The sequence below is a fragment of the Morone saxatilis genome, unplaced genomic scaffold (genome assembly GCF_004916995.1).
Source record: "Morone saxatilis isolate NCDOM2014 unplaced genomic scaffold, NCSU_SB_2.0 Contig18, whole genome shotgun sequence".
In the NCBI taxonomy this organism is placed as follows: domain Eukaryota; kingdom Metazoa; phylum Chordata; class Actinopteri; family Moronidae; genus Morone; species Morone saxatilis.
The window spans coordinates 21829956-21851373 of NW_023339740.1; the positions used below are offsets into that span (position 1 = coordinate 21829956).

General features: G+C 39.4%; 2 protein-coding genes across 3 annotated transcripts; one reads left to right on the forward strand and one right to left on the reverse strand.

Moving 5' to 3' along the window:
* Nucleotides 1-2096: 2096 nt before the first annotated feature.
* Nucleotides 2097-7810, forward strand: slc25a55a (solute carrier family 25 member 55a). Its single transcript, XM_035661808.1, has 10 exons — nt 2097-2214; nt 2892-2990; nt 3647-3772; nt 4167-4222; nt 5490-5580; nt 5668-5786; nt 5907-6102; nt 6211-6365; nt 6472-6547; nt 6642-7810. The coding sequence occupies exons 2-10, from the start codon at nt 2971-2973 to the stop codon at nt 6799-6801; spliced, it is 999 nt and encodes a 332-aa protein (XP_035517701.1). The 5' UTR covers nt 2097-2214; nt 2892-2970; the 3' UTR covers nt 6802-7810.
* A 1536-nt stretch (nt 7811-9346) lies between these two features.
* On the reverse strand, nt 9347-20443 carry tspan2a (tetraspanin 2a). 2 transcript variants are annotated; one of them, XM_035661109.1, is made up of 9 exons: nt 20207-20442; nt 15786-15888; nt 12007-12104; nt 11216-11290; nt 11028-11120; nt 10853-10924; nt 10579-10662; nt 10391-10459; nt 9347-10235 (listed from the first exon to the last, which is right to left on the reverse strand). In XM_035661109.1, exons 1-8 carry the CDS (start codon nt 20273-20275, stop codon nt 10394-10396), a joined length of 660 nt encoding a protein of 219 aa, XP_035517002.1. In that variant the 5' UTR covers nt 20276-20442; the 3' UTR covers nt 9347-10235; nt 10391-10393. The 2 variants fall into 2 exon arrangements, with proteins under 2 accessions (XP_035517002.1, XP_035517000.1); XM_035661107.1 differs by having other exon boundaries at nt 9347-10459; nt 20207-20443.
* Nucleotides 20444-21418: the final 975 nt, after the last annotated feature.

Here is a 21418-nt window from a genome sequence, read left to right on the forward strand (position 1 = left end):
TTATAGAGTTTAATGACCACAGGCAGGAATGATTTCCTGTGGCGCTCTGTGGTGCATCTGGGTGATTAATAAAAACAACACGAAAAAAGCACGAAAACTCTCTAAAACAACCTCGTTAGAGAGAATAAAAGTTAAGAAAGTTAAAAAAGCAAACTCAAAGGCTGGAGTAAGTAACAGGCAGCATGCAGCTTTCCTGCACGCGCACAAGGAGAAGATGGAGAGGTACAGAGGATATTTGTAACATTCATTGTAACAGTAGTTCCAAATTCAGCATTGCTTTAATAATAAATACTGTAAATTATCTTAAGAATCAATGTTGTTGATACTTAATCTAGCTTTTCAAATGAACAGAACATAGTTTTGAATCATGTAGCTGATATTAAGATCTTGAACATGTACAAACTCGTCCAAAACTATTTATAATAAACCAGTCATTGCTTCTTCTTTGGCGTCCACAATACTTTGTAATGAATGTTAACGTGAACCCTGATTATCTGATTCCTGATTCTTCAAATAAGAAAACAAGACATTTAAAAAGATAAAAAAAAACACATACTGATTAAAACAACCCAGGTAAATATAAATAGAGCAGAATAGTTATGCTGCCTATGCAAAGCTGCATACATGACTTGCTAATCATGCGTACCACCCACTACTACACAACTTTTCAGCATCAGTCATGCCTGAGCAGTGAGATATAGGTTCCCAATGACTAAGAATGTAACACCATCGTCTCAGATTACCCACTTTCAATGCCAATGACAAGAGGCCTCTTGTCTTTGGCATCCACCCTGTAATTTTCCATAACATGCAGCTAATTCTTGGTACTGTAAGCCTCTGCATTTGAAACCTATTCAGTAGAATTTACCAGAAGGTCTGTCTAACTCCAGGAATATGCCTTTGAGTAATTCAATACACTACCTTTTGTTCCTGATGCAACACAAACAAGAGTTAGAGCAGCACAATACTTTATTAACCATGCATGTATCCACGGTGAATTGAAACTGGTGTCACTTTCAAGCAAAACCTGCTTCTTATACACCCAGAGGCACACAAGCACACCTGTGTATTCAGTGGAATCGGTGCCTTGCTTGAGGACACCTCAACAATGGGGTGAAACTCATTCTACTGAGGGATAGCAGGAACTAACTAGTGGAACAAGTATGCAAAACACAATGTTAAGAAACTCCTTTACAAAGAAAAATCCCTGCATTTAAAACCTTACTTTAGTGAAAGTTTGGAAGTATTATCAGCAAAATGCTATATATTGTTTATATAATTTATTATATTCATTACTCATTCATTCATTACTGCTGTAAGCAGCATTTACATGTTGTAACAAGTCGAGAGGGAGCTAATTATGACTGTGAATGTGCGAATGTGGCAAACTGTTGGTTGACAATGTACCACATTTTATAAACTGATTATTTTTTTGCATGTAAAATCTAAATCTGTAGTACTTTAAACATCTATGGCTGTCAGACAAATGTAGTGGAGTATTGTCCATATTATTTCAGTCTTAAGTCTAGAGGAGTAGAAGTTAAACTTGGACTTCAATACACTTTACGACATTAGTGTATTCAGTAATGTATTTTGTAACTTTACACCACTAGAACCAACCTTTATGCACCAGAATAGACTAGATCATAATGATGTCATCCCACCAGTGTAGCCAACAAGGTAATGGCATTAAGATCACTCTTAATGTCATTATGATCTTAGCCCACAGACTTACAATGGGACCAAGATCATCTTAACCAAAGGATCCTTTTGGGAAACAGTGCCCTGACCCCCTTTCACCTACATTATGTTACAAATGCCTATAACCATTGGCATTTGTAGCCACACTAACTTTGTAGCCATAGCAATTGAAAGAATGTCCGTCAAACAATGGTTTCTTTCTTCTTACACCCCATAACCAGTTTTGCAAGCATGTGATTGGTGGGATAGTTTGATTGATCGGTCTATCCGCCAATAACAAAAGGGGCGGTCAAATTCAGCCAATCCACTGTGAGTATGACACTAAGCTAATCGGTGATTGGTTGTAGTTCAACGGCCGTCTGAGCCCGCCCCGCCCCCCCGCTTAAAAAGTCAATGGAAATTTCCAGTCTGTCTACTCAGAGCTATATTAGCGAAAGGGAGCGGAGAAACAGACAGAAGCAGACTTTTACGGCTCGAAACAATCTTAAAGAATAACTTCAAGACAATCTTTCGGTGAGTGGAATGTTTTAATGTATGTTTAAGTAATTCAGTATGCGTTTTAAAGCCGTTAAGTTGCTCGCCATGGCCATCTTGTTCGCTTTTACTGACGGTATTGTTCTGAATGGGTTTCTCAGCTAAGGCCGCCTTGCTCACCGTATGAAACTGAGAGTAGTTAGCTCACTGCTTCTTACTTGACTGTGAATAACAGCTTTAATTGTTTTTATTTTTAAACTATTTTTGTTGGTTTTTCTGCAATGAAAGATACTTGAAACCTCCGTGCGGAACTTTTTCATCTGAAATGCGTTTAAAGGGTAATTTTTTTTTTTTTTGCACGTATTTACATCGACGTTATCAAATAAAACTCAGTCCCCGTCGAAGTTAATCCAAGTTCACTGCCACTCGCCTTCGCGTTACTCGGAAATTCAGCCTCTTGACTCTTCAGCAAAAAACGTTATCACGAATGTATGAAAGGCGGCAATGTCCATATATGGTGTTCCGGTATGCGAGTTAGACCACGCCCACAGCTCGCACTACTACTCCTATTGCAAGTAGCGGATCTGCTTCATCACGGTCCCGTGACTCTGCGCTGCCAAGATAAACCGGTGCTGTGCGTGGGATAAGCTCTGTGTACATGTACTCCGAGTACTCGTGTATTAGTGAGTGACCACCTTCTGTTTACCTCTGTCTAGGACTCTTATTGATTTGACTGAAGAACGCTTGGATCTATATTTCCACTTCCCGTCTTCACTTCACAAGTTCACATTCAGCATGTCTCAGCAGCAGATTAGGTAAGTCTCCATTCATTCTGCCTTTACGACATTTAATTACATGCGTGTTAGGAGTTTTCACTATTGGAGCTCAGTTGATTCGTTCATTGACAGACTTGTAGAACTATTTTGACCATTGATCAAGTCGTTTTTCCAGAAAATATTCCAAATGTTTTTATTTTTTTTTTAGACTAAGCTGGGCATATAAAGACATGGATATAATGGGTCCTGCATTTCGATTAATTAGTAATTAATTTAATTAGTTATTTGCAGTCCTGGTTGGCTTAATTTAAAAAAAAAAAAAAAAAATATATATATGACTACTACATATATTATTATATATATCATAATCAGTAAGCTACTAGCGTTGATTGATATTTTTTTTTATTATTATTGTTTAATTGGATTATTCTTTCAATTAATCAAATAATCATTTCATCCATAGAAGGAAGAATATCCTTCATGGTTTCCCATAGTCTTCAACTGACAGTCTACAACTCAAAGATATTGAATTTATAATTAAACAGAGAAAAACAAATTCAGAAGCATTTCAGCCCCTTATTATAAGCTTACCTTCATTTATTCATGTATTAATTACAGTTTTACACTTTAAAACTTTAAATTCATTTCCACATTAAAGTTTTGCCGTTCTTTTTTTTCCCCTCATCTCTTTCCAGCCTCCCAGCCAAGCTCATTAATGGCGGTATTGCTGGCATTGTTGGAGTCACCTGTGTCTTCCCCATTGACTTGGCAAAGACCAGGCTGCAGAATCAGAGACCAGGTCAGCAGGTCTACAAGAGCATGTAAGTATTTGTAGTTGCTGTTGTCTTACACGACATCCTTGGTGACGCGCTGTCCGCCAGATCTCTTGGCATAATACCCACTACGTCCATGTATAATCCAGTGCTATTCTGGCTAATCTCACAACGACACATGCAGGACAGAAGTAGGGACATTCCTGACGTGATGGACCATGATGACTATCATTCCTCTCCAGTGAGGTGGTCCAAATGCCCCGCTCCATTTATCTTAGCATCCGTCACCGTTCTCTTACCCTGGCTCTTGTTAAACCGTCACTGTGATACATAAATTGAGATTTTTTTTTATTTGTTTTTTTTACTCTTTTAATATACAATATTTAAATGCTACCTCACACGTTTCACGCCGTGACATTTTCCTTTCTTTGTTGTTCTGTAGGATGGACTGCCTTGTCAAGACAGTTCGATCAGAGGGTTACTTTGGAATGTACAGAGGTAAGATTTACACACACCTGAATATTAAGAAGCAGTAGGCTAGAACACATAGAGAGGATTAAATGTAGGAGGGGGTAAGCTCTTAAGTTGAACATTGATTACATGATTACAACTGGGTGCATACTGCTGAGGGTTCAGATACAGTGTATTTTGATTCTACGTAAAGATTATAGATATGACGAAGTGGCCAAAGCTGTTATCATGCAAAGTGGTTTTACAGCTTTAAGCTCTGGTGTTTTTTTTTTAAATAGCATTTCATGCAGTAAGTAGTAAAACACATGTCCTGTTTAATTATCAGTTAATTTTAGAATTTTTTAAATGTAGAAAAGTAAAATCTTGTGGACATTGGAAAATGGAAAATTGAGACCTTTTAGTCTGGGTCTCTGCTTGTGTGAGGAATGCTTTTTGTTTGCATCTGTGTTTTTCATATTACAGACTTGGGTCCCCCTGGGATATTGAAGGCTAGCCGATAAGGCGCAGCCACGCTGGAGGCAAATCATTAAATGGTTCTTACAATATTGCTCTATTTAAAACTATAGGCACAAGTTTTTGTTTTGCCATCTATTTGTTCTGTAATTTGACTACTTGTTAATAACTATTTGGCTGTCTCTTCACTGTCCTGTCAACTCGTCATAGATCCTCATTTTCTAGACTATGAGTTGTGTCTCTGCAGACTTTGGTTTGATCTTGAAAATGAATCTGTGGCGCACTAACGTTTTACTGTAGACGGTCTACAGTCTTCACAGATGAGTTTTTAAGGTTGCCCAAAGTCTTCGCACACACTACATAGTTAAGGATTCGGTCTGTCCTTTCACTAACACCTCTTTATTCTTTTGTCTGTCGTTGTCATTAACCTACTTACTGACTCGGAGCTCTTCCATAGACACAGATTTTCCTTTCTTAACGTTTTCTCCACACAACGTGGGCTCTCTTATTGTAAACTGACTCACTGTACTTCATAGTCTTGGTGTTTGCATCTTCCTCTGGATATTCATTACCCTCCTCATCTCATCTCTTGTCTTGTGTTCGGCTTGTTTCTAATTTTCCTTCTATGTTTTTAATGTTATTTCTCTTGATGTAATCCCCCTCCATCATCATGACTGAAGCTTTTTGTAATTGAGCATTTGTCTTGTCTGTGTAGATTAGCTATACAATGGACTGATTAGATTCTAATGTTGTAATGATAGTGGCGGGGAATGTCTTTGTACATGTGCTGAATGAAGACTTGATTGTGACTTCAGTGCTAACTGTGTTTATTTTTCCTCAGGCGCTGCTGTAAATTTGACCCTGGTTACCCCCGAGAAGGCAATCAAGCTGGCTGCTAATGACTTCTTCAGGCAACACCTCGCCAAGGATGGGTAAGCAAGCACATCTTCCTCTGGGGAAAATGCAGCATCCCATCGATTGTGTTTTTGTGTTGCTTAATATCTCTCCTATCTCAACAGAAAGGGGCTGACGGTGTTCAAGGAGATGCTGGCGGGTTGCGGTGCAGGCATGTGCCAGGTCATTGTCACCACGCCGATGGAAATGCTCAAGATACAGCTACAGGATGCAGGCAGACTCGGTGAGGAGAACACAGATTTGATGTTTCATATCATCTGTGTGTGCATTTAACTCAGATCTTAGCCCCAGTGCCACCCCGTTGTTTGTGTTTGTTAATGTTGGTTTTGTCTTTTGTCCAAAGCTGCCCAGCAGAAAAAACCAATCATGATGTCTCCCACAAAGCTTGTGGCCACCAACACCGTGCTCAGCCGCTCCTACAACTCTGGCACGGTGGTCTCCGCACCGCGAGCTGTATCTGCCACACAGATCGCAAAAGAACTCCTCCATACGCAGGGCATCCAGGGGCTGTACAAAGGCCTGGGGGCAACACTGATGAGGTAAAAACGCTTATTCTACGCATACAAGAGATACCATAACTTGTTGGACCAGTTGGGTTTGTGTCAGGTTTTCAGTCTGAATCAACATTTTTGTTCCCTTTCTTTCAGGGACGTTCCCTTTTCTATGGTCTACTTCCCATTGTTCGCCAACCTGAACCGCCTGGGCAAACCCAGTCCCGAGGAGTCGTCACCCTTCTATTGGGCTTTCCTCTCAGGCTGTGTGGCAGGATCTACGGCTGCTGTGGCTGTTAACCCCTGTGATGGTGAGTTTCAGGAGCCATATCAGCAGGTCATGTTTATTAGTAAACTGTTTTTATGTGACTGGAACATTACCTAATATATTCATTTGTTTTTATTTTTTTTTCCTAGTGGTGAAGACTAGACTGCAGTCACTGACCAAAGGATCCAATGAGGAATCTTACAATGGAGTTGTAGATTGTGTGAGGTAAGAAAATTGAGTTATTCATTGTTGCATGTTGTACCTTTCATGTTTTTTTAGTAGTTTGTATAATTAAACCCATCCCTCTTGCTCTCCACAGTAAAATAATGAGGAAGGAGGGGCCCTCCGCCTTCCTGAAGGGTGCTGGCTGTCGAGCTCTGGTCATCGCTCCTCTGTTCGGCATTGCACAGGTTATGTACTTTGTTGGCATTGGCGAATACATCCTGGACAGCTCTCCTCTAAGCCTCCTGACGGCATGAGCATATCGACTGATGCAAAGGACCTTCTGAGCATCGATGGTGGAACGACTGGCAGCTATATTCCATCGGTTTACAAGTCTTGTCTGACTCGAGTCAGAAAGACTTCAGGGTGTGTTGAGACCTAGGATTTCATCTTCTGTATGGTCTGACAGCTGTGTTGCACTTGAACACTTTGGAGACTTATTCAGTAGGCTATGGCCAACATTTGCACTTGAAGCTGTTAGCCTTATTGGACCGGGGGACTCAGAGTTGCAGTGTTATTCTTTCTTTGTCCCAAAGACGGTCCCGTTCTGTTTCCCTCTGTGAGGGAGGGGAGCTTACTCCATCGAAGAGATAGACCTATTTGTGTGTGTTCTCCCATGCAATCACATTTCATATTATATATTTTGTATGTGCATGCTAGTTTTATTTTATATTGCTGAATTGCAGCAGCTTGCAGTACTTATGTTTTTCTGTTGCTGTCTCATGTTACAAAGCTTCAACGTGGAACGAAGGCTTCAGATGAGGTTACAATGGGGCCCAATTTACACAAGTTATTGCAAAGGGATCTTTTTTTTTTCATTTTGTTTTTTTTACATACATTAAAACAATGTGAGTGTACATGTTTCATTTGAATGATCATGAACCCTGCTATTGACATGGGACCATATACATGCCAAACCATTAACAGTGTCCTGTTTATATATTTGATATTAACCCTACAGTTGTAGTCTGTAAACTGCAGTCGTATCTTAATATCTGCAAAAACTTGAGATGCATTCATGCACATTATATGTATGTGTTTGTCCACATAACTTCAATTTCTACATTTATATATGCATACCTACGATTACACTCAAAATGATATTTTTGGTTTATGCCTTACGAGAGCAGATTAGCACTTCTCTCTGAATAAACAAGGGTCTTGGCCAAAATAAGCATTATTACTGTGACTGAGCAAATAAAAGAAGATGTTACCATTTTTGTTTTGATTGCTTTTTGTATATACACATTAAAATTTGCAACATGAGCGTGTGTTTGAGGTTTAATTGAGTGAATGGTTTAACAAGGGTCGTGCAAATATAGGCATACCAGTATTTCCAGTTTCCGTAAAGGGGATCGACAAAATAACTAATGCTGCATAAACATGTTAAATCATTACAAAAGGCAGGCATTATTAACATACTATATATTACATATATTCTACCATAGCTGGAATTATCTCTTCACGCTAATCTTGTAATTACTTTATAGCTGTAATGCATCATAAATCAATTAATTTTTTTATATTTTGAATGTGAATCAGCAAAGTTACTAGTCAACGTTACCAAAGTGGAATAAAAAGTACAGTGTTTTCATCTGAAATGTACTGAAGTAGTTAATCGTAGTTGGAAAATGGAAATATCTCAAAATTGTACTGTGCTTCAGTAACACGTCTTAACCGGTCTTAACCTGCATCTAGTGACAGTGGAGCCCCAATAACAAAGGCAGAGCGTAGTGTAGTGAAAAGTTCTGTAACAACACATTATGTAACAACTCGACAAAATGTAGTACATTTTCATTATGTAATAACGTCTGCATTTTGTAACAGTCTGTCGCATTTTGTAATAAAAACCCAGCCGGAACCCAATGTGTAATACATTTCCCTCAAATGTTGTAATAAAGTATTGTGGTTTTTTGATGGACCATTGCAGTAGTCGTTCTTGCTGGAAATGAAAGCGTGAATGAGTTTTTACAGGTCGACATTTGACATAAAGTCCCTGAGCTTGGCTGTACTTGCAAGGTGATAACAAGCTGATCTTGTTGCTGCTATTATGCGACAGTTTAGACGAAGGTCAGAGTCAACTTGAAGTTTTTAATTTAACATTTGGGAAGTTTAATTTAGGTTAACTGTTAAAAATATGACATGTACAGATGAAGACATCCATCCATTTACAATTTTTATTACATTTTCACTACTACACCACCACAATATGTAATGTATAACAAACGTAGCGAAATGTATTACATCTTCCGTTCATGCTGTTTATTACAAAATCCAGCAGATTGTTACAAAGTGCAGACGTAATTACATGATGAAGTGGAAATGTATTACATTCTGTCAGGTTATTAAGTAATGCTGTGTTGTTCAAACTTCAATAGTCAAACATCAACATTTTGCCTTATACGAATGGAAATTACAGCAATTACAGTAACATTCATACTGATACTGAAGTCAATGTAATATTTAAGTTTACAGGTTCAACACAAATCTTTCAACCACATCCTTCCTCAGCTGTTTCTAATTGTGTCTGAGCAATAAGTAAGTAAGTAGTAAGTAGGTGTAATATTGTTTGAAGAATCCTGACTTCTTGTCTGTATGCATTCACTGCATTACCTCTCTCTGGTGTAGGATTGCACTGCTATTCTAGACGGCTGCCATTTCATACCAGTGAGTCTACACCAAGCTCTGACGTGTTCAGGAACCTCACCGACCACAAAATTTTCATTCAACAGACTGCTCTGCCTCTGACTCTTCTGATTCACACGCTTCGAAGGCGGGAAAGAAAAAGACTTCACACATCAATAAAAGCACCCAGTATTGTTTTTTTTTATTATGGTTAACAGTATGACAGAAACTATATTATTCTATAATTCACATCTTATTGGCACACCAACAAAATTTACATCCAAAATAATTCACACAAAATGCAAAAACTAGCTCACTGTTACAGTTCACACACGCTCTAGAAGAGCCCAAGACGTATTGTTACTCATGACCTTTTAAATGAATTTGGAGATTCACAGAGTGGCAGTTTATCATCAGACCTTTGGTAACCCTTTGGGTTGATATCACGTCTACACTTCCTCTATTGTGCTTTACAGTAGAAATACTTGAGAGTGTTGGCTGGGAGCTAGCACAGTCATTATGTACATATTCAAATCACAAGGAATGGATAAGTAGCACAGCAGCTGGAGGCTTGTCTGTGTGACTAAATATAGGCACATCCTGGAAATTTACTTTGCAAAGGTAGACTAGTCCTCAAAACATTCAAGCACACAAAGTATGATTGGCATAAGGCCTATAAATTACACAAAAAGGGCTAGAAGGGGCACGATAAATAATGTTAACAGCAGATGCATAAGACAGGGGTCCATATTTACAGCAATACTCAACAACATTCCCGTGTCAAAGAAGGCTTCATGTTGCAGCTACAGTGCAGCACCTCTGGAGCGCCAGCAATGAAACAAAAACATGTTAAAACCGAGGAATGTCACAGAGTTGTGCCAAAAGCGGAGCATGTGTTATGGAAAAGAACGGAGGAAATAAATGTTCAGTGCTGGTGGAGTTGAGGAGAAGGTGTGAAGACGACGATCCAGCGTATCGTGTTGAAATTGGCTTGTGGACAACTGGGACGTAGTGTACTCTCTCTGTTTGTGCTATTCAGTGAACCTCCACACCAGATCACCCTGGACTACGAGAAATGACACCGGAATGTAACTTTGGTGTTTCCCTTCTTATGCGGGTGATTATGAAGGGGGTCAGAGGACGTGTTTTGCCCTGGCTGGTGGGGGTGAGGGAGGAGGGAGGAGGGAGGAGGAAGGGGTGAGTGGGGGGTGGTCAACTCACCATCTATATAACCTCTCTGTTGTTCCTGATGGCACAACACAGAACCATACTGAAGATCATTCCTATGATCTGAAATCAGACACATTTTGGGACACGTTAAAACATCTGTGGAGTTTCGTGTAAAGTAGCACCAAACAGAATAATCACTGTTTTTGGGTTTATGAAGTTTACATTTTGTGAATTCTCACCATTACTCCTGCGACACCAATCCCAATGTATCCAATAATATGAAGCTTTTCATTTAAGAAGTTGGTTATTGCAGTGAGACAGTCCTAAAAACAACAATAAAGCATTCATATTGTTAATTACTGATACTGTGCTGCTGCAAATTAATTTACATAAAAAAGGATTAGTGACACATGACTGATCCAGCACCAAATTGCAGCAGATCTTATGATCTTAAAACAGCGCTATACTGCCACCATGTGGGTACAGAGTGTTACAGCAGGCACAAGGGTTCACCTGGGTGTCTTCTGGAACGTCTGCACAAAGTGTGTTAGACGCTTCTGATGTGGAGCCTCCGCAGCAGTTCAGCTGTAAATTTAAAAAGTAGAAAGAATATAATGGCGATGCTGGTGGGGTCGACTGTGACAACAACATAAAGGAGACGACTGAACACAAGCAAAGCTTTACTCACAGTTTTGTGGTAAATGAGTGCAATCGCAGTGGCGTTGGAATTGGAGAGGTCAGAGATGGAGCTACTGTAAAACTTTTGGACTTCCTCAACGATCTATAATTGATCAAAGATAAAACAAAAAACAGTAAATGTATATTTAGAAGATATATTACAATTTCATTAAATCATTTATCACTTAAATGTTGTACCTGTTCCTTGTTTATGAATCCAAACACACCAGCGGCAATCTCTGCTCCAAAGATTATCAGAAGGCAGGCAAAGAACTGCAGAACAGAGAAGTGGCTTATTATTATTATTATTATTATTGCATTCTAGTGTGAGCTTTCATATTAAAAAAACTGGTGACAGTGATTGACCAAGACGGTAACACTCAGTCATTTCCTAATCATTTCCTAACACTTTGATTGAAAGTTTATTCTTAACCTAGGAAACCAGATTGTTTTGTCAATTTCCTAATAATTTTCTGAGAAGAAGTATACAGTTTGGTACTTCTTCACTTATACAGTGGGGAAAATATAAATGTCCTTGAAAGAAAAAAAAACTCCTTTTAAACTGAAGTCAAATATTCATCCATTATAAATTTATTATTAGAAACTTTATTCCGAATATTTGTTTGTTTGTTTGTTTGTTTGTATTTTGTTTGTGTGCAGTTTTACATTCTGCAGACATACTCCACATTGATTTCCCCCACTGTGCAATAAAAGACTAAAGGGCTCTCAGTTACCTTAACAGTTAATTGGAATTATTTAATTTAGAGTATACCAATCAAACTATATTTCCCTCATAATTAGTACCAAAGTGCTCATTGATCTTTCCAGGGAACTTACTAGGAAATGATTTCAGACCTGTTACCATCAGAAATTCAGACTGTGTCACATTTAGTATAAAACAGTACATCTTTGAAATACCAGTAAAGGACCATCAAAAGATAACATTGCAGTGCATTAATAACGCCACAAAAAGCAGCACTTTAACCCACCGATGCAAGAAGACACTGCGACTCGCGAACCGCCCCAAAACAACCAAAGAACCCAACGATCATCATCAACGCTCCTGCACCAAGAAGGATGTACACAGCTGGGGAGAGAAAAGACAGACAGATTAATATCAAAGAAATTAGCAAGCCACCAAACGCGTAATGTTCGTGATATAGTCATTTATAGCCTAGAAAGACATAGAGGCCAAGAATCATGTGTTAGTCACAGGACTGCACTTCACAGCTTCATCTGCGGATGGCAGCATGATCCAACTGCTCTCATGTCTCTGTTGAAGCAGAATTTATAAAAAGGACTGTTGTTGGGTTTGACTACCAGCTAAAAAGTGTAGGTGGAATCTCTGTGAGTAGCCTAAAACCTCTAAATCACCTCCCACAATTCACTCTGATTATCAGCCTACTCCTTCAATTCAGCCGCTTGTGAATTTTAAAGCTCTGAGATTAAACACAAAGAGAATCTTTGACACAAACTCCTGCCGCTTTTTCTCTTTTGGCTTACTGCTTAAAATAGTACTTCTTTGTCAGTTTGCCGCCACTTTGTATATAATGGGTGATCAAATGAGTACACTTAGTTTGTCAGATTAGAACTGGTGTATAAACTTTGTCCTGGTGTGGTGGACATCATGTCTAAATAACGTACATGAAGTTAGAAATGTGCAGGAAAATATTGGCGATGGACCAGTGCTTGTTGAAACCGTCCAGAAACTGCTGAAAATAAATAACTTCAGCGGCCATCTGTCAGTGTGTCGAAACAAAATGAGATGCTGTCCTGCTGCAGGCAAGCTGCAAATAGCTGGAAACCCTACCCATCTATACATGTCTGAAATTTAAATTAAAGCCGACGGAGCTGTAGAGTCTGCTGTGAAACAAGGCTTCCGGCTTACTCTTTTGATACATTAGCGTTATTTCCAATTACTCAGACTTTGTGCATTCACTGTCCTGCAGGGTAAAGCAGTAAAACAGACGCCATCTGTCCGGTAAAAAGGCAAATCAAATTTTCAAGGGTTTGATTGCTGCAGAATTAGACTTACATCCCCGACCATCCCAGCTCCCTATGAGCCTGGATGTCGTCACCTCCTCAGTTTACTCCCCTGCTCCCAGCCCTCACTACTGAGCCCTTCACACTGTAACCATACACCGGACCAGTCCCGGAGGTCCATACTAAGGGTCTCATCACTGACACAGACAGCAACGATTGCAGCAATTTAATTAATCCACATGGGGGGATGGCAAGCTGTTGTTTTGCTGCTGCTGTTGAACAAAAGGGGAGGTAAAGACGAGGCGAATAGACTGCTGGAAGCAGCGGATACTCTGCTTCAAAGCAAGTTAGCGATGGAAAATGTAATGGGCCAAGACAGCTTCTACTGTATATACAAAGTGTCGACACAGAACTGCTCTTGGCTGGTAATGTTTTCCATCACTGACTTTATATGCACTGTTTTACTGTAGCACTTCCTCTCTGTGAAACTGGTGATATCCAGCAGACAGCTGCCAACAATACTTCCTCCTTATTAATGCTGGTAGCAGGTAGCTCGTAGCAGCACATATTAGCGAGTGTAAACATATCTAAGTCTCTTAAGTTTCTCTCTGTCTGTATCTTGCATATGCACATAATGGATGTTTACATGCTGGCGCACAGAGCAACAAAGGTGACAGAATGGAAAGTGATTCACCCATAGGGAATGCTGACACTTTGCCTTGTTATGATATCACACTCTGTTTAGTCCCTTTGCTAGAGGTGAACGTAGGAAGCAACACTCCACCAGTCTGCTCAAGAAGCTTGGTGATTATATTTATTTTGTTGCTAAGGCTTCTCTGTAAGGTGATCGATCCTCAGATATTTAGATAAATTGATGACTTTGCACTCTGCAAGCCTGTTGTTGCCTAACAACAAGTGCTGCTCTGGTACAGATCAATACTTGCCCAGGAAGTACTGAACTTTATATACTGTTGGCTAGTTTAATCTATAAAAAGATACAATGCTTTAAGTTGATATAAAACTATTGAAAGGGACGAGCTCTGTGATCTCTGATTAGTTTTTTGCATGTCAAATTAAACCAAACTGAAGAAAAATGATCTCACCTGCAGTAGTTTGCATAAACAGACAACTGTGAGAACACAAATATATTTTATTCTCGATAACATCTTGAATAATATCTTGTATGCTGTGTATGACACAGCGTTAATGTCCAGACTTTGCCTTTGTACTCACATTTGCACAAGTTACTGTATAAAACATTGCTTCTTCTTTTGTTTATTTTTACAAGCACGTACTGCACAGTACAGTATTACGACTGCCACTAAAGGAGTCTTCAGGATAGACTCCTGTTACCTGCCCCACCCAACCTGCTACTCGTGTCCTGAGGGAGGCGCCAGTTCACGAAAGTGCAGCAGAGAGCTGATGAAGTGAAGTCACCATTTTAGGTCATGGTCTAAACGGGAGTCACAAGAATAGGCTTCATTCTAATCATCTGCTCCTAGCCGGCAGAGCAAAGGAGAGAGAGAGAGAGACACAGAGAAGAGAGAGAGAGAGAAGAGACGAGAAGAGAGAGAGAGAGAGAGAGACGAGAGAGAGAGAGAGACGAGGGGGCCTATTGTATGTACTTGCAACACTACTACAACACTGAAGCTGTTTGCTAAGCTCTAATGTACGTTTTAATACCTACTGTTGTGTTGAATCTTCATTCATTATCAATCAAAAGGCCCCTGCGTACAAAGTGCAATGAACTTATAAGATATTTCAGCAAAGAGACAGAGCTGTCCATTAATCACTTAGAGGCTGTGGTACATTAGTCACTGTTTGTGCATCTTTGTTTGATCAATTTATATTATTGCATTGGAAAGGAAAATCAAAATCAATATTTGCAACCATGAGCAATTCTCTCTATAACCCATAAACTAGAGCACTACCAATAATGGTGCATTTTAATAATCATTCGAAGCTTCTCTTTCACATTCACTCGTTATGTAGCACTGTAAGTCACTTGTAGAGTAAGTGAGGATATAAATGATGATTAAAGACACTCAGAAAAGTGAGTTTCTGTGGTGCGTCGTGCACAGGAAGTGATGAAACATCACAATGCACTGAGAGTAAAATGTGCCAGTTGAGCGTTCATTACTGCTCAGTAACACCTGCGGCCCCTGAAAGTTCAACTGCTGGTGGGGAATCCCCTGGGAAGTTCACAAGGGTTTGTTAAATGATTGCTACAGAGCACCATAAAACCTAATGTCACTGGGCATTAAATCTGATACTGCGCTGTGTACTCTGAGGACACAAATAATTGTTGTTGTTTTTTTTTTATTTATTTTAATCCCATAAATGTGTCTTAATCTACAGAAAAATCTGATTCTGGGACCAAAATCTATTTTTATGAGCATCTTTCTCGGACTAACATTTGAAACTTTTAACATCAAGATGTCAAAATGTTGTTCTCTACCTTCTGGCATTGAGAGGAATTTAATTTACATTAACATTTACATTGTTAAATAGAAATCAAATGTGACCTGCTCTGTGGCCGATAAAATCCACATGCAAATGATCTTTCCTCATATCATTACTTGTATGAAAAATAGCTGCAGCCCACATCTGCACTGTTGTATTGTTGAGTGGTGGATATACACAGAACTGGCACTAAAACACAAAGAAAATCAAACAGTTTGTCACAATAAAATTAAATAACAAGAAACATTTCATTTTGTAATCGTGCACAATATTTTTATGATCTGTATAAGTAAAGGGAGGTGTGAGTGGAGATTGGACGTACCAATGAAGAAGGTGTCAGGGGCGCCATCGCCTGTCAGTAGCTCCACTGTTTCTGGGTCAAACCTGAGCCAAAGTCCCACGGCCAGCACCAACAGGCCCGACAGCTGAGGGATGATAAATTACATAATATTCATGTCATAATTAAACACTTTTGCACAATTTTTTGTAACCGTCTTGCAATGTGGTCCCTGTTTTTAGGATTTAAGTGATGTCTTTGGTGATAAACGCTCAATGTTTCAGTGAGTTTGCCCAGAAATAACTTCACAGTTAAACTTTGAGGCCCATCATGTGTTTTTTTTCCCTTTGGCTCTGGTGTTGATTAAGATTCTGCAGGTGGCACTCTTGTCTTTGTCTTGTCAGTAAAGTGGCTCTCGATGCTCTCTGCCCAATCTTTCTTAGGGTTATTCTAAACAAACTTCTGCCAGAAATGTTAATGCATTACCTCTTGAGTGACTAAAGAATCCAACAGTTTTAGACTCACAGGATGCACATGTAGCCAAAAGAACATTTTTAAGTAACTTTGTTACTCTATAAAACAAGATTCTCTGCAGTAATCGTGTTTTTAATGATCATATATTGAAGTTTAGCCTAAGATGAAACTAACAGAGCATCAGGTGTAATTTGCCTGACAAGTTTGTCACAGCATTAAGAGGACATCATTGCTCCCTGGGCAAGCTTGACCAAAAATAGACTAATCGATTGAAACCAGGTGTCACCCTGAGAAAGTTAATCCTTCTGACCTTCTACATACAAGTAACTGATATTATCTGGTTTTAAAGACCAGTGTTTTATTTCTTGAAAAGACAAATGAAAGGTTTTAATACTAAATGTGTATAGGTGTATATCGCTAAAGTATAATTCTCACAATAAACTCACAAGTGTTACGTATAATAAAGTTCAGTTTTACAACGTTTTACACAATAAATCCAAATGTGAACAAATAATTAACAGGTTGAAAACAGAATTACAACCCATATTTCTCTATCTTTATCTTATATAATATCCGATCATGAACTTGCAGGTGAACAAATCACCTCAATGTTTAAACCTCTAACAGTGAACTCAAATTCTGAGAGGAACACAGTAATCAAAGCAGTCTGTTTAGTTGTTGATGTCCTTTCTTGGCAGAACATATCTGCTGCCAGTGAACTAATTTGGTAACTGATTGGAGACTCTTTGTAACAGCAGCTCATGTTACCATATGGACCATCAAAATATCATATTCAAACGGCAGCATCACAGCACTAATGGTCCATCTCCCGTCGTGCATTTCAGCCACAGGCTGTGCCAGCCTCACAGTGCCTTGGTGATGTAACTCACACTGGCATTGGTTGCTTGGTTTGGCTCTGCACCCCAAAATGACAGCGTACTGTACGCCCCTTTTGGCTCCAACCACAACAGCTCTGCTCTCAGTCCTGAAACTCCTAAACAAAGAGGCCGCTGTCGGTTTTGGTGACACAAGTGATCGCCTTACAGAGCACAGATGAGTCAATGCGGCCCTTTAAAACCCTATATAGTCTATCAATTAGCAGTAAAATGTGAACTTCCAGTTATGAAAACAGCAAAAGTCTTCAATAGTCAATTAATCAATAAAATGAATCTGTAACTATTGTGGTAATCAATTAATGTAATTTTTAAAGAGAAAATGCCAAATATAACCTAGTTCCAGCTTGTCATTTGTGAGGATGTGCTGCTTTTATTTGTCTTCAGTGCTAATAAATTGAATCTCTTCGAGTTTTTAACTATTTTTCAGACAGAACCTGTAATTTGAAGACACCACCTATGGCTTTAGGAAGCTGTGATGTGCAACTGTCACTATTTTCAAACATTTTATTACAGACAGACGACATGCAGATCTTGCAATCTGAAGTGGGAGCATGAACACATTATTTGGCGCTGATGTTGTTCTCTAGTGGAAACCCAATTGGTTGCAGAACAAATCTGCAGGGTCATAAGATGAACAGCAAAGCAGTAAAATATATTTCTGCAACAGAAATCTCTCACTTTGTCAGACTTTTTCTTTATTTAACTTCTTTGGGCCTGGGATGAATCATGTTCTCACGCTTTAGTTGAACAGGTTGCATACATCTACAGCCTGTGCGGGGCGGATCACAAGTAGACACGCAGTAGCTTTGTTTTAGGTGGGGTTACACAGGCCAAAACTTTTGGAAGCCTTGGTGTGTATTCCAATCATCTGTATGGATAATAAGGAGACCTGACATAATGTCAGATGATAAGTCACTGCACAGTGAATCCACAGTAGCCGGAGCCACAGGTAACCTTATCTGAGCAGATCTAATTTAGCATAACAGACCAAAACAAAACCCTTCATGATGTCCCCTAAACAGATTAACCCTGTGTGTAAAACACCCACACGCTCCCAGACCTGCAAAAGGAAAGTCACAGCACAATGGCAAAACATTAACGAGGTTCTGAACAGTGGCTGTGTTGGAAAAGTAGCAACACGCTGCAGGACGACCACAGTACATTACTTACAACATAAATCATATGAGTGTTAAAAGAGTTAGTGACTTACAGGCTCACATTTGATTTACTCATGAATTAGTAAAAACATTTCGTAGATGATACTTTAAGAGCTGTCTGTTTATTTATATTCCACCGTTCAAAAACAAAGTAAAAAAGCGCTTTACAATGAGACATTTAATTAAAGCAAATAAGATCCAGAACTTAAGACATAAACAAGATACAATAATTTAAATAGTTTAAACAAATACCATCAGTTAAGAAAAAGTCACACGATAAAAGTGAGTCTTAGGAAGAGATTTAAGGGAGGTACTGAGTTTGCCTGCCTCTCCAGGCAGTGAGTTACACAGCTGAGGTGATAAATCCAGATTTTGGGACCATTAGGGCCCCCGCCAGAGGATAGGCTCATAGGGTGTTAGCAAATCACAGATATAGGAAGGAGTCTGACTGTTCAGGGCTAAAAACAAGCAGTAAATCCTTGAAATCAATTCTAAAATCACAGGTAACCAGTGAAGTGCAGCGAGGATTGGTGTAATATGGTCACTTCTCTTAGTACAGTGGTTTTCAAACTGGGGTCCAGGGACAAACAGGGGTCCTTGAGTAGATTGTAGGGGGTCCCCAACCAAAGGAAAAAGTTGGAACATGGGAAGAAATATGCTTTGACTGTTTTGAATAATTATAATGTATAGGTTTTGACGATATTTATAATTACATCTGATTTTAAGTCATTCAATTGTAGGACATTTTTGGACAACTCATTCTTTATTTTAGCGAAGCAGGAATTAATGCAGGATGTGTAGCACCAGTCTTTATCTTGACATACAATTGGGTGTCGTAGCAATGAAAATCAATGTCACCTCTAACCATGACTTGGCATGTAACAAAAGGGGACCCAGAATAGATCCTTGGGGAACTCCACAAAATATTGGAGCACGAGAGGAGGAGGCATCTCCAAGCACTACAGAGAAGGACCTGTTCAACAGACAGGCTGTAGACTTTATGGTCCACTGTGTCAAAGGCTGAGCTACGGTCAAGGAGATTTAAAATAGAGTATAGGCCAGTGTCAAACAGTAGGTCGTTGGTGACCTTGCGGTGCTGTTTAGGGAGCGGGAACCAGATTATTTTTTTTTTATTGTTGTATTGTTATTCATTAATTATTTTTTTAAATCAGTTGAGTGAAGACAGTTTTTCTAAAATCTTCAATACAAATGGCAGCTTGGAGGTCTAAAACAACTTAAACTTCAAGAGAGGGTTTCTTTAAAAAGGAGTAAACAGAATGATTAAAATTGGGAAAATACCAGCAGCCTATACAGAGAGCAGTTATTAATGGCTAAAATATCTGGACCTAAAATATCTGAAATAGAGGGACAGGTTGATGGTTTTGAACGTGCAGCAGTCCGATCCAGGGTTGACAGACTCTGAAGTGAGCTCATGTTAAAGCTAGGCAGGAGTCAACATCACCTCTCTGAAGTTGACTCCTGTCATGCAATGAGGCATTAGCGCTGTCTGATGGACTTAAATGAAAAGATGATGATTGATAATGCAGGACGGATGTGAGAATTTAGGCACACAGTTAAAGAGTGAGTAGTTTGCGCCGAGCAGGTGGATAGAGGCAATCTGCAAGATGAACTCCCCGGTTCTCCTCCGGTGTATAACGAAACCAGGTTAATTAAAACCACATCTAACAATATCAACAGACAGACTGTAATCCTGCAGTGTGTTGAACATGTAAACACTACAATAAGGCGGAGTACTAACAGCTTTCCCACATGCAAACAAAGCTCGATAACCATTTATAATAAATATATCAAACATGCATCGGCTTCTCTAACATAAAAAAATAAAAATAAAGATGACCCGGCCGTTCAAAGCATTATGGTGGTTTCAAAAATAGCAATAGCGTTGTTTCCATGCACACCGTTTGTGAAGCGGACTTACCCAGAAGATGAAGTTGAAAACGAAAAGCAGATATTTCACGCATTTCATCCCACCCTGCACTTTGCTCATGATGGCACCTGATTTGTCGATATCTCCGATCTAAACGATGTTATTTTTTTTCAAATCCTGGCTTCTTCCAGTTGGACATGAACCATGTAATAATGATGACCTGCACCGCGGCGATACACCATCCAAACATGCGCACAAGCTGCACAAGGCTGGGCTGCTGCACGCTGACTTGCGCCCGCCCATCCCGCTTGTGCATGTGCGCTGAGGTACCAAGATGGGCTTCAGGGACGATCTGGGACCCCCTGAGGGAGACTCCAGGACGTCACCCCAACAACATCAGGAATAGGTGTATATCTCAGGCAGTGTGCAATGTGACTTGCTTTGCATTTAGCACTGTGCATTAACGTTATCCCAAAGAAAAAATTCCCAAAGAAAGAGAAGTTTAATCATTTCATCGCTTTTTGTCCAGTCAACCTCATTTGTAAAGGAGATGTGTTTGTAGATGTGACTAAATACCACATTATATAATAATCTGTGTGGGTGTGAGATGTGAAAGTGGTGTAGAAAACTGCCATCTGTTTGCAGTCCCTGTGCTATTTTTGAGTAAATATACTGAATTTAAGGTGTTCAGCACCCAGAGTCCGCACCAGGATCCCACAGAGCCACTACAGGACTGAGCAATACAATCTATACACATCTTCACAGTAGCTGGTGGGAGTCCAATTACATTTTCACTTTCACTTATTTTACCTGCACTTTTACATCAGCAGTTTCTCACAGAGACACGTTTAAACCTGCATATTATCCTGTGATATCAGTGTTTATTATGGAAATATGGGAATGTGTGTACAGTACGCACTTTAAACACAGTGACCTGAGATAAGTCTCTTGAGTTGCACAGTTACAAGAAATAGTACCTGGGCCTTAACCAAGATTCATACTGAAGTCATGATGCCTAGTCCGTGCTCAAACTTTGAATTTTTCTTTTTATAAAAAATATTAGTTAACTGTTTAATTATATTGTCTTTACTTTCAAAGCCTTCTTTATTCTGTCAGGGAAAAAAAACTTGGTCCAGACTAAAATATCACAACTACTGGACCGGTTTCTAGTTTTACATTCATGGCCTCATGAGAAAAGGAGAGAAAAATGTTAATTTTTTCCAATCCTGGTTTAAGACCAATGACATTCCCACCAGCCTCAGC

What these genes read in the sequence shown, in the direction of transcription:
- slc25a55a (XM_035661808.1), top strand. Translation starts at nt 2,971, where the DNA reads ATGTCTCAGCAGCAGATTAG. An exon ending in CTGGGGGCAACACTGATGAG is followed by an intron (nt 6,103 to 6,210) that starts GTAAAAACGCTT and finishes CCTTTCTTTCAG; the next exon opens with GGACGTTCCCTTTTCTATGG. An exon ending in GGCTGTTAACCCCTGTGATG is followed by an intron (nt 6,366 to 6,471) that starts GTGAGTTTCAGG and finishes TTTTTTTCCTAG; the next exon opens with TGGTGAAGACTAGACTGCAG.
- tspan2a (XM_035661107.1), bottom strand. Translation starts at nt 20,275, where the DNA reads ATGAGCAAAGTGCAGGGTGGGATGAAATGCGTGAAATATCTGCTTTTC. An exon ending in CACTCATTTACCACAAAACT is followed by an intron (nt 10,925 to 11,027) that starts GTGAGTAAAGCT and finishes TTAAATTTACAG; the next exon opens with CTGAACTGCTGCGGAGGCTC. An exon ending in TTGGTGTCGCAGGAGTAATG is followed by an intron (nt 10,460 to 10,578) that starts GTGAGAATTCAC and finishes GTCTGATTTCAG; the next exon opens with ATCATAGGAATGATCTTCAG.